Genomic DNA, 20,013 nt, shown 5'->3' with positions numbered 1-20,013 from the left:
CACACACCACACACACACACACACACACACACACACACACACACACACACTTCCCATTGTTCTGTAAAGCCTGATTTTTTTTGTAGGCAAATTACCTGTTTGTTTAAAGAATATAGGAAAAGGAAAAAGAGGCACCTGTTTTCCTGTCTACAAAAGCACAAATGTGAATACAACACAAAGTAAAGAAAGCATCTTCTATACTTTTATTGGTCCATTAAAGTTAATTGAGGTAAAGAATTTTTTTTAATTTACAAGCTAATAAGTTTACCAAGCAATACAAATTCTTTGTTTACCTCAAAATGTAATACTAATCCCATAGTAAACAATGAACAGAACTTTTATACAGATCGATGAAAAACAAAAGGGGACAAAAACCTCATGCCGGCATCAAAAATTCAACATTTCTTTCCTCACTTATAATCTCTGGGGTTCCAAAACAATGAAAAACAGGTGACATTCTTTTTAACATTTGGTAGCTTCATGAGACAAAAACTTCAATCTGTAAAGAAATCACTTTCATATTAACACACAGTCTCTCAACTTTTATTTTCACAGCTTTCATTTTGGTTAATGGCAGCATGGAAGGACAGGGAATAGGGGGTGGAGGGAGGGAGGGGGAGAGAGAAAGAGAGAGAGAGAGAGAGAGAGAGAGAGAGAGAGAGAGAGAGAGAGTTATACAGAGGACTTGACCAATACCTCAGAAGGCCTTTCCTTTCTTTTTAAAATCTTAAATGTAAAGACTGATTTGTAAAAATAAGAAACACGGTCCATAATGTGGACAGGCCCTAAGCAGACATGTACATCTTTTCTGGTACAGTTAAAATACGAGTTAGAAAGTGCTGGCAGTTTGTTTCCTGGGAGAGCATGGGCTGTAGGTCATCTCTCCACACATTCCTGACGCGCAGGGATGAAGGGAGCAGGCACACAGAGATCCAGAGGGTGGGGGACCATGGGGCAGGCTTGGCTGGACCTTGGGGGCGGTGCTGACTGTTAAGAGATGCTGGTTTGTTATCCAATGATGGTCCAGGTGACACAGCCATTTTCTCTAGTAAAACAAACATTCTGATTTGCAATCTACCGTCCCCTCTCCTCATTGCCTCACTAAGGAAAAAGCAATTCCCCCTTGCTCTTTTCCGTCATTTCAGATAGAAGGTTGGCTGGCTGAAGTCTGGGAGCAAGCGTGTCCCTCAGGAATTGGACAGGAATTAGCTGCTCTGACCTGACCTACAGAGAGCAGAGAGTCACCCGGCACCAGGGCAGGCGTTTTAGGAAAGGCACCCAGGCCACTGCATCACTAGCTTCAATAGAGAAGGCTTCACTAAAATGGACTCAGTGACGTGAGTCAATATAATAGGTTTTATGTTTTTGGCATTTCAATCTGTGGCATTTCAACATGCAGCTCTGAGGAGGCAAGGTATCTTAAAAAGCCTATCTGTCTGCACCCATAAATTCTTCGCATAGAAGTGACTTGTCAATGCTGATACCATATTCTCTACAACCAGGATGATGCCAAAGGAACTCAACGGATTTTTACACTTAAAACAACAAAAGGTGCTGTGGTCCCTGTGTTTCCTTACACTATTAAAAATATCATTTGGCAATAGCAATAATTCCCACCTTCCAAAAAGGTCAGCCCTGCAGCTCCTTCTGACTTGTTTCCTTAAGGACTGAAGACTATGCTAGATCTATCATACTGAAGCTGAACGACTGCTTACATTTCTAAAGCTGTTTCTACCCAAAGCATTTTAAACACTAGTAGAAGAATAAGGCATATTAGTAGGTATTGACAAATTCTCAAAAAGCAGAGTTAGGCTTTTAACAGTCGGTGGTGTTTCTTTACAATTCTGGATTTGTTGATCTTCAAGTGCTAAATACATAGAATGTGTCTGTGAGACAAACATTGTATTGGTTTGTTAAAAGTTGCTTTGTTCATAACACTTATTTACAGATTACCCAGAGAAGTAAAAGCTACCTGACTGATACCACATAAAAAAAAAAAGTAGACAGTCATACCTAGGACACACTTCAAACACACATGATCAAGAGAAAATAGTTTACCCACCTATATAACACAGTCTCTAGCCTAATCTGTCTGGATGCCCCTGATGTGTGCAATGGTGGAAAGATAGATGCCTTTAAAACCAAAAGCTGACCACCTTGCAGAGTGGGTTGGTAAAAAAACAAACTGAACTCCTGGATTTTTCAGAGTTACAATCAAGAAAGAGGAGAGCAGTTGCAACACCCCCAGCTCCAGGTGAAAGTCTGGCCAGAAGAAGACATTTTCCTCAAATGTACAGATAGGTGACACCTGTAATCTTAATAGGAAAAACACAAGCAAGGAGAGGGCCCAGGAAATCTGTTGCCATCTTGAGGACTTTTGAAGATGAGAAGGCAAACCCAAATTACTAACATAATTTTATAAATGAAGATCGCCAAAGCAGTGTTACCCAGCCATATAATTAGCTTAGTTTCCACAGGGCCTTGAAGTAGGCGTTTGGAAAGGTGGAGCCTCAAAGTGTGTGTGTCCTGCCCTGATGACCTTCTGGGAGGAACTGCCCTTTGCGGGGGACCAGCAGCCCCATCTAGCCAGAGCAGAACCTCCTTCCAATCTCTCCTAAAACCCACACAGATAAGGCCAAACAGTCTTTGACCTTCCTGACCTTGTTCTTTCTCCTGTCTCCAGCTCAGGATGGAGGTTAGTGAATGACTGAGGTAGTTCAATGACCTCATCAAAACGGCCAGTTGCCTGCACTTTCCATACCATCAGGCAGGATCAAGTCACACCACACGGTTCCTTGAGCTACTGTCCTAACAGAGAAACCTTTGACACATGGTCATCAGGCCTATCTCTAAAGCAGGATGACTTCCTGCCAAGCCCTCACCAAAGGCAGCCGCACAGTGAGCAGCTGGTGCGGCTCATCCCTTCGTGGCCTGTGAACACCTAAAACACACTCCGTGGGGTTGAGATCAGACATGGAAACAGACCTTCACTCACTACTACAGTCAGTCATGCTGGTTTTTTTTTTTTTTTTTTTTGGCCAGTCCTGGGCCTTGGACTCAGCACTGTCCCTGGCTTCTTCCCGCTCAAGGCTAGCACTCTGCCACCTGAGCCACAGTGCCCCTTCTGGCCGTTTTTCCATATATGTGGTGCTGGGGAATTGAACTGAGAGCTTCATGTGTAGGAGGCAAGCGCTCTTGCCACTAGGCCATATTCCCAGCCCCATGCTGGGTTTTTGTTACTTCCGGTGTAAAGAAAGGTGTCTGGGGAGTACTGAGGCCATCACCTCCCTAATCATACTTGGAGCTCACCAGCAAACATTATTCCACTCTACTGAAGGATAAAACCCAACCCCAGGTGGGCTGAGGGGCAGTTCCATGTTTTGACAGAAGAGCCAGCCTCTTCTTACAGAGCCCCCACAGTGACATGAGGCACTGTCTCCACATACCTGATAACCCCCCCTCCCCAAAAAATCACAACCGCTCTCTTTCATACCACTGGCTTCTCTCTAGTCTCAGTCTCTAGAATTCTGTCTCAGCAGAAAGCCAGCCACTTCCCGGGACCTGAGCAGTGCTAGTGATGACTTCCCATTCCCCTACACCTAGTTCAAGTCTCAAAATCTATCGTTGACCATCTGCCCTCAAGCTAAAATCTCATGAAAAATAAATATAAGAGAAGTTGGTGACCTAGGACAGAGACTGCGGCTCCGGAAGGAAGGAGTGGGGGAGACTCACCCAGGAGGTCTTCGGCACCTAAGTCTCAAGTTAGGCTTCTCCTAGGGAATCTCTTTTGTGCTTGATCAGAATGAACAAGCAAATCCCTGCAGGGCCTTGGGAGCATGAGAGAACCATGGGAAAGGGGATGGGGAGATCCTACTTCACTGCCCACTGTCTCCTTCCTTCTAAGCCTGTCTCCTCATCTCCTCAGCTGCCAGCCTGAAGAGAAGGACAGGTCTCTTCTTGGGAAGGATCATTTCCCAGGAAGGATCATGGAAGTCTGTAATGTCTATAGAGTTTCCTGGCTCTGCCACTGACATGCCTAAAGGACAGGTCTTCATTGTGCCTACTATTCCTGTGTTTTGAAGCACAGGAATGTCACAGGAAGCAAACAAGCAGAGCAAGACAAAATCTCAATGTGCCTTCAAAGCCAGGCAGTCCCTCTAGGCCAGTGCTGTTTCCCATGATGTAGACCTCCCAACCCTTCCCTTCCAGTGAACAGCCCAATGCTGCTTTGAAAGGCTGCCACCTTCCTTAACTAGCTGGTACAGAGGAACTTCAGCTCTGTTCTAGTCTCCTTGCAACTCTTCCCATAGTTCTTTCCAAGCATCGTTTTGCAAGTGCACATTCCACAAGGCAAAACCTCTAAAGATATTCCAAAGATGCTGCTGCTGGATCAAGCATGGTTTCCTGTGACCTCTATCAACCCAGGCCTGTCAACGACCAGATCACTCCCTGATGTGATCATTGTGCTAAGGCTGGACCCGCACATCCATACCCACACCAACCATGGCTTAGAGGTAGAATGAAATGCTGAGACACTGGAGATGGGGCAGGCACCATACCATCCTACCCTTCTGCTCCAGTGACTCATTTCTATTTGTACCAAACTGAAAATTCACATCGAAGGATTTAGAATGGCACAGATGAAGGTTAGCAGTACAGGCAAGTACCGACTGACAGAAAAATGACCATTTCAACGGTGTGTGTCAAGCACGAGAGCAAAAGAACAGAAATGTTCTTGTCCACCTGATGTCCCAGTTGTGGCTGACACAGTCGACTCTGCTGGGACAATGGGATGAGTGACCTCAACATACTGCACGTCGATTGGCATTTTCAGGTTAACCTGAACATGAGGCAGTAAACTGCTTCATCTAAGCAAAAAAAAAAAAATTAAAACCCTCCAGGTTATTTGAGGCTTCAATTTAGAGTTCTAAAAGGGTGAGTGAACACATGTGATGCATGGAGTTTCTTTTCAGGAGAAGGACAATGAGCAGAAAGGTAGATCCTATATGATTTCATTTTGTGGTGATTTGGAAAGAAAATCTAGTAACAGTTTGAAATGAAGACTAAACACAGTTGGCAGTCCCCAGGAATTTGGCTGTGCATTGAGACTTTTACTACAAGCAGAGCAAGATTACACATCATCTCTGAGGCCCCTGTACGTACTCTTCTTTCTGACCAGGAAATGTTAAGGGTTAAATAAAGCACTTTATGTAGAACATTCACACTGAGTTTACAAATTGCGACTGTGTCATAACAAGAATACGACATACCAGCCCTCTCACCAAAAGGCTGCCCAACTATTTGGCAGGTGTGGCAGGAAATATTAAACTAGGTGTTCCTGGTGAGGTAAAGACAAATTGCAAAAGCAGACATTGGGGGTGGGCTTGGCTTAATTCCACTACTCTCAACAACAGAGGAGTTACTTTGAGTGCTAAACAACAGCTATTCCTAAAAGGTCCAGGCCCGATGACAAGTAACAAATAGAAGAAATATACTCAAGACTTCACAGAGAAAAATGCACCTTTTTTCATTTTATAGAAAGCTTTCTGATCTACTGCATTCGGGGAGCTTCCCCCTCAGCTTCTTGAGGCATCATTGAAGGACAAGGACGCTGGCTTGCTCCCTCAAGCAAGGACGCACACAGACACGGGCTCAAGCGGCCCCCGTGAGCCAGAAACAAGAAAATACAGGTCATTCATCACAAACAGGCAGCAGGCCACATTCAGGCTACAGGCCACTGTAAATTAAGGACTTTCCTGGAGGTGCTCACGCCTCTGTCTAAGCTGAGACAAGTCAATGCCCACGGGGGCCAAGTCAGAGCCATTAGGTCTCCATAGCAGGCCAGAGCTCCCTTCTCTTCATGCTCCTTGTGTTCTTAAAAAGCAGGACCCGAGTTCTCTCCCACAACAGGCAACTTTGCTGTCCCCCAAGAGGAAGCTCATGAGATGTCACAATGCCATCTGTAGGCCGTCATGCCTCTCAGTTTCAAGTCTTCATAGCATTCCTCGAGGAGGTTCCTTCACAACCCGGACGTATGCTTCTGCTGAGAGATGATGGTGGCCTTGCAGGCTCCCCCAAGGAATAAATATTAATGGAAAACAACTGCAGGTGCAGGGGAGGGAGAAAATACACAAACTGGAGGTGTTTCTGTGTCGTTTTCCCAACGCCACCTCTCTGGCACTGCAGGAACGTTCGGGTGCCATGCCCTGTGTAGGCAGCAGAGTCTCTGTCCCAAGGAGGCGCCTACTTGCCCTCTTGTTTCTCCTGTAGCAGTGGAATAATTGACTCCCATGCCATGAGGCACTGAAACGACAACAGTCACAGGATCAGCACCAAGCCCCAGATTTCACAGCCAGCTTCCTCTTGCATTCCTTTGCTCTAGCCCCACACTGCCAGTCCTGCCAGCCACCTTTGTCCTAGTGGCTCCCACATGTATTTTCCACACTACTGTCAACAAAGGAGGTCACAGGTGTGTGTTTGGGATGTGTCTCCTCTATCTTTATGAAAGACAACAGTGTCCCTAACAAGGCCTACATGCTGCCATGACAACACATGAAGCTCGTAGCCAGTGAGTGAAAATGGATCCACTGGAAGAAAATCTTTCCCGGGAAAAAACATAAACAACCATGGCAGGAGCTCTTGATGAGACCTTGGGGTTCTGAGCAGGAATAGTTTGAGGTGTGGGTAGGGCTTGCACAAGGATGCAGATGGGCCAGCCACCTGAGAGTCAGAGGCGGGGACTCTGCTCTGCCTCACTGACCTCGAATTTGCTTATGTGAGCCACTCCTGGATCTCTCAAAATAGAGAATGGGGGAAGGAGGCCCAACAACTGAGTTTTATTATGTCCAAACACTTTTATTATCATATTTACCTTGCAATTCATGGTTCTACCATGAATGCAAGCTGAGGTTCTTTCCACCACACTAAGCTCGTTTCATTCCAGATCCAGTGACAGGCAGGGAGCTAGAAAGCTGCTAGCCCAGCCTCTGAGTGGCCTCTTGTATAAAGGGAGGTCTGGGTCAGTACATTACTTCCATCTTACAGATGAAGGAACAGAGGTACAGACAGGGACCTTGTCTAACAGCACAGCCCGTTGTGGAACAACCTGTTCCTGAGTGGTGCTGGCTATCACCACATGAAGTGTGGGAACCATTCGGGTGTGTGGACTCATCACTTCTACAATCCTCATTTATCCACTTACAGCCTGTCTCCTTGGACAGTTTTTAAATCTGGCTGAGTCTTGGTTTCTTCAGCTTTCAAATGAAGATCATAAAGCCCTCTTCCCTGTAACAGTACGAGTTAACTGTATGCACACAGAAAGCATCCAGTCCAGAGCCCACTGGGAACCACAGCAGGGTTCCATGGAAATGGTGATGAGAAGAGGAGCAGGCCATCTTTCTTCTTAGGCTATGAACAGCTGTTCCCCAACACCTGGTGGGTCAGGGAACCTGTCTTTAGAACAGATAGGTTCTTGGGAACTACCACAAGGGCACCTCTCTGTGGCCTAGGGGTGGAGTTGGCATCTAACAGGTGATCCTATTTCCAAAAGTTTGACTTCATGGCTGTTACTTGTTAGCTGCGATCAGGCCTTTTTTAAATTTTGGCAACACTGCAGTTTGAACTCAGGGCCTGTGCTTGCTAACCAGCATTCTATACCCGATCACACCCGCCAGCACTTTATTTGCTTTAGTTATTTCAATTTTGCATGAGGTTGGCCTCTGCCATGATCCTCCTGCAGAGCCTCCTGAAGTACCACACCCAGCTTATTCTTTGAGATAGGGTCTCACTAGTATTTTGCTCAAGTTGACCCTGAATTTAAGTATTTCCTATCTCTGCCTCCAGAGTAGCTGAGATTACATATGTATCACTGTGCTTGATTTAATCAGACAATTCTAACTTTAGGCCTTTAAAGAATATCAGGATTTATGGGCAGAAATGACTCAGAAGCAAGCCTTGATTGAGGAGGGGGCACTGTAGCTTGATGGGAGTTGTGTATATGGGTATGTGTGGGTATTTAAGTCCACAGGTCTCAGAAACCCATGAATAAAAGGGCTAATACAATTGCTCTCCTTTGTACTCCCATAAACCTTTATTGTAGGTAGTTAGAAGCAGTACTTTAAAAATCTAGTATAAAGACCAGCAGTGCTGTGAGAAAAGGCCTATCCATTTCTAGGTGACGGAAGAGTCCCCAGCACAACTTAAGTGATGAGTCTGTGCACAGAACCACAGGCAGGGTCAATTAAGCCCAAGCCACCACTAACTGGCCTCTCCCCTGCACTGGAGGCCTGACTTTAGGAAGCAGCCAGCTGCCAGGACCAAAGAGAGGGAGATGAAATGGCTCCTCTTCTAGCAGGTGTGCAAGAGGAGCCTGTAAGTACCCTGCCTCTGCTTCCAAACTCAGCACCATGGGTGAGAGTGCAGGGAAGCAGATGGGACCACTGGCCAGCTTCCTGCTTCTGGGTTGGGGCAGGCCTTCCCCCAAAGGCTCTGGCTATGCCGACTCCAGTCTTGTTGGGCTCACTACTTACTTACCTTCTCATAGTACTGGATATTCTTGTCAGCCAACCCCATCAGCAGCTGCCGGAAGTCTTGCCGCTTGTTGCTTTGCCATCTCTCCATGTCTGCTTTCAGGTCAGCATTGAAGCACTCCATCCTATCCTGACATTTCTCTACATCTGCTGGCACCTGCAAGGTGAAGATGCAAGGGCTTTTATGTGAGACTGTCTTGTCCTGCCTCAAGTGCCAAAATGGCACTTTGTGCGAGGCCAAAATGCTACATTAAAATGCCATCCACATGTTCTTTTTCTCTGGGAGCATCTATTTGGACAAAGAGTCTTGGGTTTGGGGGGTCTCAGGATGAGTTGTGAAAACAAAGCACTATTCTTACCCAAATCTTCATACCCATCTAGCACAGGAGAAATAGATGGGGACCCACCCCCTTCTGCCATTTGCAAATGGGAAGGGAAAAACTCTGCAGCTCAGAGTCAGAGGTCTCTGAGTCCTTTTAGATTTACTCTTCTTACTTAAAAGCAGGCACAAACTGCACACTGAGGCAAGCTGTGCACGATCCACTATCCCCCTGTATCTCACCAGAACTAGAAGCTAGGTTTTCCCAAGTCACGCGAACTAGTCCAATACCTATGATGTCTGAAATCCTTTCCTTATTAATCAGAGAATTAACTGCATGCAGACAGCTTCCTCCTCCAAGCTCCACATTATAAACCAATCATACACTTCATAGCAAGTAATTGGAAACGGAGTTACCGTTAAGTAAATCTAACAAAAGGACAGAAAAATTACTCCTATGAATCCAAAGAACTTGAAATACCAAGAAGAAAAACAAAACAGGTTTTAAAAAAAAGGAGCAGGTGGTCTCAATTTTTTCTTAAAGAGGTTCAGAAGAGTTTCTCAAAAGGGAACAATTACCACTTGCACTTCACAACTTTCACTTTCCCGTGGTGAGTTCCAACCATCCCATATGGCTAGAGGCCCTGTTGGCCCTATAGAGCCAGCTTCTGTCTTAATCCAAGTGCTCTCTGCTGGGCCCTCATGATGGCCAGGGGTGAACATGCCCACAGCTGCTTCAAATGCTTCCCAGCAGCAAATGAGCTGGGGTCACCAACAGCAGTCAATCTCAATCACCCAAGGATGTTGACTTAATTCCCAACCTTCCTAGGCAAGAAAGGAACCAGAACAATACCCATATGGCAAGGCCGGGCCTGAGGGCTCTAACACCTTTGGGACTGTGGCCGTCTGCCACATAGACCATGTGGAGACGGTTGCAGGACACAGGAGCAAGGAAAGCAGTGTAGCCTGGATATTGGGAAAGTGGGTTCAAGTGTATCTGGAATGAGAACTAAACTTGAGAGAAGGTTGAGTTGTAGAGAAAATCATCACTAGGCATCCTGGCACCCCAAGAGGAAGAACTTCTACAAGGGGAAAAAACAGTTCTCTTCATCTTCAAAGCACTTCAGCTTCTGAAAGAAGAAAAATGACTGAAGTCACTCTAGCCCTTCCCTGTTCACTCACCCATGGAATGAAAACAGAGAGCCTAGCTTTCCTGAGCGACTTCCCCACAAACACCCAGCAAACCAGCTTCAACAGGTGAGTTGGAGAGAGCCATGTGTCTCATGGCCAGCCTCCTGTAGGCACAGTCCTGTCCCCTTGCTCTGCTCCTGGCCACCTTTCCCATTAGCATCGCAGTAGAAGTGCCTATCAACAACTTCCTGTTTGCTTTTGCAGGAGCAGAGAAAAACTGAGTTTGGAAAAAGAAACCCTTGAAGCCCGGGGAGAAGAGGTAGACTTTTGGGGTCTCTAATTCAAAGGATTTATCTAGGAAAGGTTTCCAGGCTTTGTTCTGGAGACCAGAACTGTGTTGACCCACAACGAAGAATCAAAACTATATAGTTCTGGTTTTTATGACTGAGTAAGCCTCCCCTGAGAAAATCTTCACTATTATTTTATAATCTATTCCCCCTTGGCCCCAAGGAATAGAAAGCTGTTGAGGTAAACAGACAGATTCTGTCTTCAGTTAACTCTAGAAGGAGGAGAAGGCTGGACACCTGGGTGGGAGGTCACAGGCACTTCCCTCTCAGGCTGACAAGGTGAGGGCTGGTCCTCCTTGAGGAAACAATACTGAGGATAGAGAGGGTTGATCTAGAGTAATGGTAGTGCCAGTGAAAGAGATGACTCCTGGGCCTACCATGAAACAGCTCACAAGCCTGGTGTCCTCAAAGGACATATTAAGGTGAACTCCCTTGGGCTAGTGAGACTTGGGGTGGGATATGAGTAGCCTAGAACTTTTCCTGAAGGCTGTTTTGGAGGCCCATTTAACTCGTGCCCCTTGAAGGAGAACAGAAAAGGCCATGGACTTCTTGCTGCAGCAGACAGCCCTAGAGCCAGATGCTCAGGGTCTGAGAGCTACCTCTACTACTGATTAGATGTGTGGCTCTGGGCTTCTCTCACTGCTTCTTTTCTAGATCAACATATTATCCACTGCACAAACCTGTTTCAATGAGACAAAGCACTTGGTGCAGGGCATACGGCAAGCAGTCTTAAGTAAGTGTATGTTAGTTTATATTGACATCAACGTTGTGAGTTGGTGGTTACTAAAGAACCTATCATTTGCACATCCCTTCAGGTCAAGAACGTTTCACTTTCATTTTGTGTTACAGAAAGTTTCATTTTACAAATCTAGGTTATTTCATACTTTATGCCACCTTTTGCTCATGCCACCCCACCTTGAGATTTCACCAAACATCAAAGATGAGTCAACACCAAACTACAGGTTGGCATGAGATTTCACCAGGCACTTGGACCCAGGGCGGGGACCCTAAGAGCCAGAAGATGGCTTACACTGAGCTGGTGGAAATAACTGACAGATTTGGTAACCAACTGCTTATGTGAAATAAGATACAGGGAATCACAAAGGAGACTAAAGTTTCTGAGTGACACGATGACAAGAGTACCACCAAGGACTAGGGACAATAAGCATATGTTAAGATACTCAACAGCACTAATCATTAGAGAAACTTTGCAAAGCAACTGACAGTGAGTCGTCAGCTCATATCCACTAAGAAGGCTACTTATTATGAAAATAAAAAACAAGTGCTAGCAGCCATGTGGGAACATTGAAAGTCTTGTGTACTGTAGTAGGAATGCAAAATGGTGCAGCCCTTACTGAAAATGTTATGGGTGCTCCTCCAGATATTTAAAGTGGAATCACCTCATAATTCTGCTGGATTCTCCTGAGTATGTATCTAAATAACTAAAAGCGGGGTCTCAAAGAAATATCTGTGCACTCATGTTCACAGAAGCATTATTCAAAATAACCAAGAGCAGAAGCAAACCGAATACTGATGGGTAGATGGGTAAAGGAAATATGGCATACATACTAAATACTACAGGGTTCACTCTGTCTTAAAAAGGACATTCTCCACATGCCACAGCACTAATGAACCCTGGGAACTTTGTGCTAGGTGAAAGCAGCCCCTCAGAGAAGGACCAATACTGCATGATTCCATTTACATGAAGTACTTATACTACTCAAAGTCAGAAAGAGAAAGGAGAACTGTGGTTGTCAGGGGCGGGGGAGGGGGGAATGGGGAAGTGCTTAATGGATGTAGGGTTTCAGTTCTGCCAGATGGAGCAAGTTCTAAAGATTGACTATACAACAGTGTGAATGTACTTAACTTAGGAGCTGTACACTTAAAAATGGTTAAGATGGTCAATTTGTGTTATGTAATCTTGCTACAACTGCAATTTTTAATATGAGAAAAGAAAGGGTGGTACTGAGGACATTGCTGGTAGACCTCTGTGGAGACTCAGATTCACAGAATTAATAAAGAACTTAAGAACCACCAAAGTAGGTGGGCTAGAAGTAGTAGGAGGTGAATGGAAGGAGAAGAAAAAGCCAGAAAATCCCAGGGATGGAGAGAGGTGGAGGCAGGAGAAGGACTTAAAAGGAAAAAAAAAGACAAGGAAAGAAACTGGGTCAGCTGTCTGAAGTGACCAACTGTGAAGTTGCCCAATTGCATGAGCAAGAGGCCTGCATTATCACTTTGGTTTCTTGCCCTGGGTCTTTATGACCATTTTCTGACTAGTAACATCCAGTAATCCTTCTATCCCAATGTTCTCATTTTTGTGACTGAGGTATTGTTAGTCAAGCTACTTTGTGTCTGAAGGATACTGAGATGAGAATATCCAACCAATGGGTGAGTATTGCTTATCCCAAGAATAACAAAAATTTCTAGATAAGTACTCAGAAGGCATAAACTTCTAAAGCAACTGCATTTTTCACATGGGTTCCTCTATCTCTCAAGAAAAGTTTTACTACAGAATTTGGGCTGTTGAAGTGCTGGGAAAGGCTTGGATGGGATGAGAATGTGAGGTAGGGTGTGAGTGTGTGTGTGTGTGTGTGTGTGTGCGTGCTGAAGTGCTGGGAAAGGCTTGGATGGGATGTGAATGTGAGGTAGGGTGTGTGTGTGTGTGTGTGTGTGTGTGTGTGCTGAAGTGCTGGGAAAGGCTTGGATGGGATGTGAATGTGAGGTAGGGTGTGTGTGTGTGCGCGCGCGCGTGTGTGTGTGCGTGTGTGTGTGCGTGTGTGTGTGTGTTAAGGAGCAGCTCAAATTCACTCAACATTAATTTAAAAATGTAATCCTGAGTATTTTCTTGAGTATGTCCAGACCCTAGCACACAAATCTGTGTGTGCCTATGTTTCCTTTCCAGAACTGTCACATTATCTGCTCCCATGACAACAGTAGGTTACCAAATGCCCCAAGAGTTTGGGGAGAGGGGAGCTCATGGTTTCTGTGGGGTAGGTCTTCAGACCAATGACAGAACTGATTCAAGATGGTGGCCTCCTCAGCTGAGCAGGTGGGGCAGAGTTTACTAATCTCTCCTTTTTTTGTCAGTCATGGGGCTTGAACTCCAGGCCTGGATGATGTCCCTGAGCTCTTTTGCTCAAGGCAAGCAAGCACTCTATCACTTTGAGCCACAGCGTCACTCCTCTCATGGACTTGCCTGCCTGGGCTGGCTTTGAACTGAGATCCTCAGATCTCAGCCAGCAGCATCTGCCAAGCTGGCAGTGATGTTGACTCCTACAACTCTTTAGTTACCTCTAGCTTCAAGCAAGCTTGTGTGTTTATCTTCATGTGTGGAACAGTATTTTCAGTTTCTATGTGAGCCATGAGGTGAAAGTTGGGAAAACACTGAACAAACCTCCAAGACCAAGATCGGCAGGTGGGAGGGAGGGAGAGAGAGGTGAGCACCTCAGTTGAGAGAAGAGAAGATGTACAATGAGAACCAATCCATCTCTACATGCTTCCAGAAGCCAGGGCCTGCCCTAGGTGAGGCAAAGTCTACTGGGAGCACCTAGGGAAAGGGGTAAAGGTGCCAACCCCAGATCCTTATTTAGTCAGCTTCAATACTTGACTCCTTCTCTGTGCCTTGGGAATGACCATACCGACAGAGGCTGGGATTAGAGACAGAGAAAGATGACAAGGTTCTGCCCTTTTGGCTGACTATGTCTGGCTTCCTGACCCAGGCTGAGACTACAGATGCTATGGAAAGAATGGGGAATCTCTCTTCACTTGCCATGTGTCTGGACACAAGGAATCCTCTTGCTTTGTTCTTCTGTCTGGACGAGTTCCATACTAAGAAGTTCTTATTGGCACCTTAACCAAAGTTCTTGCTGCTGCAACATCTTTCCCATTCTGGAAGTTAGCCATTCTGGTGGTTCTAAAAGCCTTGCTCAAGGGTAGTACTCTGCCACTTAAGCCACAGTTCCGCCTTTTAATTGTTTTAGCAGTTTATTGAAGAGACAGAATCTTTCCTGCCTGGGCTGGTTTTGAACTGAGATCCTCAGACCTCAGCCTCCTGAGTATCTAGGATTACAGGTGTGAGCCCTTGACACTCAGCAAAGGTGCACAGCTTTTTTTTTTTTTTTTTTTTTTTTGCCAGTCCTGGGGCTTGGACTCAGGGCCTGAGCACTGTCCCTGGCTTCTTTTTGCTCAAGGCTAGCACTCTGCCACTTGAGCCACAGCGCCACTTCTGGCCATTTTCTGTATATGTGGTGCTGGGGAATCGAACCCAGGGCCTCATGTATACGAGGCAAGCACTCTTGCCACTAGGCCATATCCCCAGCCCGGTGCACAGCTTTTAAGAGGTCTGTCCACGTGAGCTCGATTCCTACTTGAGTTCTATCCACTTTTGTTCTTGTCCATCTTCGCCCACTTCCAAATGCCACACGCACCCTCCCTCACACTGCCTTGCCTGCTTACCTTCCCACCACACGCCTGCAAGCCTCCCCTCAGACACTCTCCATTTCAAACTGTTTCTTTACCTGACATTGTACCCACGGCAAGGCTACTTACAGGTCAGGGCCTAAAATAGCCCCTTCCCACCTTCTTTATTACTACCCCCTGGAAATGACCCTTCCATTCTGTTTCTATAAGGTCAACTTCTTTAGATTTTACATGTAAGTGAGATCACACACTTTTTTTTTAATGAAGCGATTCATCTTTATATTTGAGGCTAAACTGTTACAGATAAAAATATAGTATCCCATGCCACTCTTTTTAATGAGCCTGAGATATGGGCTCAGCAGATGTCCTATGTTCTAGAATATCACAGGTACAGCTAGAAACTTGCTAGTGGGTAGGTGGCAGGAGACAGAGGGCAGCTGCACACCTGGCTGCAGAGGAGCAGAAGAGGGGCCGGGGTGAAGATCCAGGTCTCACACACTGGGTCAACACAAGAGTCCTAAGTCTGGACTTCAGGAATATGGCCTAGTGGCAAGAGTGCTTGCCTCTTATATATGAAGTCCTGGGTTCGATTCCCCAGTACCACATATATAGAAAATGGCCAGAAGTGGCACTGTGGCTCAAGTGGCAGAGTGCTAGCCTTGAGTAAAAGGAAGCCAGGGACAGTGCTCAGGCCCTGAGTTCGAGGCCCAGGACTGGCAAAAAAAAAAAAAAAAAAAGAATCCCAAGTCTACCCTGCTTTCCAAGAGATGTAGGCAGCCATCACACTCTGGTGTAGACAGGTGACAGGAGAATCAGTAAACATGTATTATACACCTGCTGAGTACCACACAGACATTTGTCACCAAAGAGGCTAGGCAACTTACAAAGCTGCTCCCACCTACGAAATGAGGAAAGAACAGTGCCTCCTCTCTAGAACTTGAATGACTGGTGTGGTAATTATGTGATGTAATCAATATAAAAGCAAGCAGTGCCATCTCTGAGGTTCCCAAAGCTGGTTCCTTTCCAGGGAGGGAGGACAAAAAAGTTCTGATGTCAAATTATTTCCTTGAAACATGGGTCCCTTATTGTTACCTTTTACAACATTCCCTAGCCCTACCCTTTCTTTGTAAACAAATAAAACATCCAACTACAAAAAAAAAAAAGTACAACATAATGATGGCTGCAAGGGTATATAGTTGCACCACAGGTATAATCCTAGCTCTACCAGTTGTAACTGTGATCTTGGACCTTGGTTTGTGAGTAATAATGATAACTATAACTGTTAAGGAATAATGTGATCCCATCTATCTATCAATCAGTCTACTCATTTGTCTATGTGTATGTGGGAGACGGACATCTTAGCACACTGCAAGTACTTGTACACTGTTATTACTCTTCTTTCTAGTCCTCCCTAGGGAGAAGAACACAACAATGCAATAGATGTGTTTTACAACCTTGACCCTCTAATCTCAATCTAGAACACAAGAGCCAGAAAACAGCAGAGACAAGTTAGATCAGTGCGTCTCAACCTTGGTAAGCTAAAGGACCACTATTTGGGGAGAGCAGGAGGGGTGAAGTCTCATTTTTATTTTCTACCTTTACCTTCTACCTATTACAGAGGTAACTCACATTTGCAAAAAGTTTTGTAGTTTTTAGTAACTCTTAAGCATGTTAAGGAGTTTTGAGCCTGAAAGCTCCTTGAGTTTTCTCAAGTTTCTATATGCAGAAAAACTTTGTTTGGGCTTTTCCAAATGATCTACCCCAATCCAACCAATCCTTATCCCTGCCATGTGTATCTAGCACAAGCTTGCTCCACATGCAATCTCCAGTTGAAGCAAACACACTGAGTGTCTGACAAGCAGGTAAACTAGTACTTCAGCAATGTAGTTGCTATAAAAGTTTCTAAGTGCTTTATTCTGACTTCTGAGTCAGCAAGAGTCTGTAGGCCCACCAGGAACCTTACCATGAAAGCCCTGATCTGGACTTTGCTCCCTTTTTCCAGAATGCCATTTTTATGAAGGTGCTGCCAATGAATGGTGGAGCTACAAGTCTTTTAAAAATAAAGAAAATTCTTAGCAGGAAGAACTGTATTGGAGGAATAGTAATACCCAACTTCAAATTCTATTACAAAGTCACAGAAATAAAAACAGCTTGGTACTGGCACAAGAATAGGCCTCAAGAACAGTGGAAGAGAAGACCCAGAAATGAATCTGCAGACCTACAGCCACCTAATATTTGATAAGAGAGCCAAAAACACAGGTTGGAAAAAAGACAGCCTCTTCAACAAATGGTGCTGGAAAATGGCTTTTCACATGCAGAAAACTGAAGATCACCCTGTATCAGAATCAATTCCAAATGGATCAAAGACCTCAATGTAAAGCCAGATACCATGAAAATACTATAGGAAGGGGGAGGAAAAACACTAGGGCTCCTAGACACAGGTGGAAACTTCCTAAGTAAAGACCCAGAATCACAACCAAACAAAGAAAGACTGGATAAATGGTATATATCAAAATAATGCATTTCTGCATGGCAGAGGACACAGCTAACAAGATAAATGGAAAGCCCACAGAATGGGAGATTTTTACCAGCTATGCATCAGAGAATTTTCATATTCAAAATACACTTAGCGCTCAAAAATTAAACCACTCAAAGATAAACCCTCAAAGAAATAACCCAATTAATAGATGGGCTAATGGCTGGGCGCCAGTGGCTCACATCTGTAATCCTAGCTACTCAGGAGGCTGCAATCTGAGGATCATGGTTAGAAGCCAGTTCAGGTTAGAAAGTCCATAAGACTCTTCTCTCCAATTAACTACCAGGAAACTGGAAGTGGCACTGTGGCTCAAAGTGGTAGAGTGTGAGTCTTGAGTGAAAAAGCTCAAAGACAGCACCCAGGACCTGAGTTCAAGCCCCACGAACAAAAATAACAACAAAAAGGGCTAATGACTTAAGAAAGACTTCTCAGAAGAACAAAAAAAAAAGGACATAATATCAACACCGCCCTGCTGGCAATGACCACCTTAGCCATCCCGATGTGGCCGTGAGAATTATTAGCACCAGTGGGGTGATCACTGTTTTCAGTCTGCAGCAGCCCATCCCTGGCTGGTGGTTCCTGACCTTGGGGCGGTCTTCCTTTCTCAGAGCCACAGCTTCCAGTTTGGCTTCGTACTCGGCTTGCACTTGGTCCCTCTTCTTTAACACATTCTGTGGGAGGGAGAAAGGACAGCATGTAATACACAGTCTGCTGAGGGCCTCAGACACCCTGCCCTCCCCAGACCATGGCACTCTAGGCCCAGTCATATGTGTTCAGAACAATTTGCTTACGGTCTAGAAGCTGCAAGATGACATGTGACTTGGGCTCAGGAAAGGAGGTAGAGTGAAGGAGAAGGAGAACCATTCACAGAGACTGGGCTCCCAGTGAGGCAACTGCCTGATGCTGAGAATAAAAGACTCAGCAAGTAGGGCAACTGGGGCGAACACATCCTCCCACTGCCATACTGAACCTGAGGGGCCTCAGCTGCATTGCAACCCCAATGCAGAGCTTCCTCAGAACTCCATGCAAAAGTCTAAGTCAAGCTGAAGGAATGGCTCAGTGGAGGAGTCCCTGCCTAGAAAGTATAGGACCCGAGTTCAAACCCCAGCAATCACTAAAATAAGAAAGTCTAAGTCAATATAGTTCTTCATTGTGTTCACATTTATTTATTTATAGAAAGCATATACATATTATGTATAGCAGGTTGTTTCAAAACGTGTTGTGGTATGGCTAAGTTGAGATAATTAGTTTATGCAAATATTTGCAGTACCTCATACCTATTTTTTATGATGAGAACAATTTGAAATCTATGAGCTCATGAACCAAGAACATATATATGTGGTACATATATACAATGGAAAGTATATAGGTGACATATATATATAATGGAATTTTACTCAACTATTAGGAAGAATGATTATTATGCCATTTGCAGGGAAATGGATGGACCTAAAAAAAATTTATTAAGTTAGGCTCAAAGAAACAAGTGATGCATGCTTTCTCTCATATGTGGAAGCTAGATCTAAAATACAAATATACATGATCATACATATAAGGATCTATGCATATACACACAAACTGACTAAAGGGTGGTATATACTTAGGGGAGGAGGCCAGTGGTGAAACTTCACTGAACAACTATTTGAACTGTTTTAACAAAATGGACACCAGGAAGCAGAATAATGTTTCGAGGAAGGGCAGGAAGAGAGGTGGAGGACAGTAAATAAAGGAAGTATAGGCAAATATAGCTATATTCAAGTAAAAATTGAACTAGATAACTTGAGGGTAGGGATGGAAGAGGGGGAAGTGGGGGATAATGGTGGAAAGGATGGCACTGATCAAGAGGCAGTGTACTCATAACTTTGCTTATAGAATTGTAACCTCTTTGTATAACTATTTAATCATGTTTTTTTGAAATCTACTCTCTCAACTATCTCAAGAATAAAATATATCCAAATACCTATAGTCACAAGATTGTAGAACAGGCCTAAGAAGTATTCTTGACTCTTTAGTTCATTGAATTGATCTCTTGTGGATTTAGTTATTGATTGATCTATTAGCCACTTAGCCATTTACACTAAGCCTGCCTTATTTATACATTATGTGTGATCAAAAATAGCAAACAAATAAAAATAAACAATAATTTTTAAAATTCTTTCACATACTACATAGCTCAGTTGATGCAGAGAAACTCTCAGTCAGTCCCGTGTTACAGTCAGTTGTGTTTCAATTGTTGTACAATCTGCTGTTTCCTTGACCTTAATTTTGTGAAAATATGTCACCCAAAAAGCAAATTGTTGCACAAAAAGCTAAGTAAATGTATCAGTTTAAGTGATAAAGTGAAAAGTATGAGATTTGTTGAAAGGCAGAGTGTCTTTAGCATAAGTTGGGAGGCATTATGGGAAAATTAATCAAGCATCCACAGTGCAATTCTAAGCATGAGTAGTTCTTTCTCAGGGGCGATATCCTTGACCTACTGACCCATGATACCAAAGGTCATCTATATAATTGCAGTTTAAGTATTTTTTCCTCTACTCTGGGCCAAGTACAGAAAAGAACAAGTGCCCACCTGATGGTTCAGTCTAAAGAGGCGCTGTATGCACTGTATACAGTGTGAGGCTGTGTATACTACAACAGTAATGTATGCCCAAGATGGAATTCTAGACTGATGCAGCAAGCTTGCTAGTATGAGTACTTCTAAATGGGCTCAAGCAGTCCCAGCCCCAGATGGAA

At 44.5% G+C, this 20,013-nt stretch overlaps 1 protein-coding gene across 1 annotated transcript in view; it reads right to left on the bottom strand.

Annotated features, from left to right (window-relative positions):
* Positions 1–3,966: 3,966 nt before the first annotated feature.
* Snx30 (sorting nexin family member 30) overlaps positions 3,967–20,013 on the bottom strand; it is a 94,355-nt gene continuing 78,308 nt past the window's right edge. Inside the window, exons 7-9 of the mRNA XM_048339363.1 lie at positions 17,865–17,951; positions 8,533–8,685; positions 3,967–6,303 (exon numbers count right to left, since the gene is read on the bottom strand). Coding sequence (XP_048195320.1) covers positions 6,244–6,303; positions 8,533–8,685; positions 17,865–17,951 — 300 coding nt within the window. The 3' untranslated portion in view covers positions 3,967–6,243. The remainder of the gene's footprint in view (positions 6,304–8,532; positions 8,686–17,864; positions 17,952–20,013) is intronic.

The sequence above is a fragment of the Perognathus longimembris genome, chromosome 1 (genome assembly GCF_023159225.1).
Source record: "Perognathus longimembris pacificus isolate PPM17 chromosome 1, ASM2315922v1, whole genome shotgun sequence".
Lineage (NCBI taxonomy): Eukaryota > Metazoa > Chordata > Mammalia > Rodentia > Heteromyidae > Perognathus > Perognathus longimembris.
Note: the sequence above shows the minus strand (reverse complement) of the source record. Positions and strands in the feature narration are given on the sequence as shown.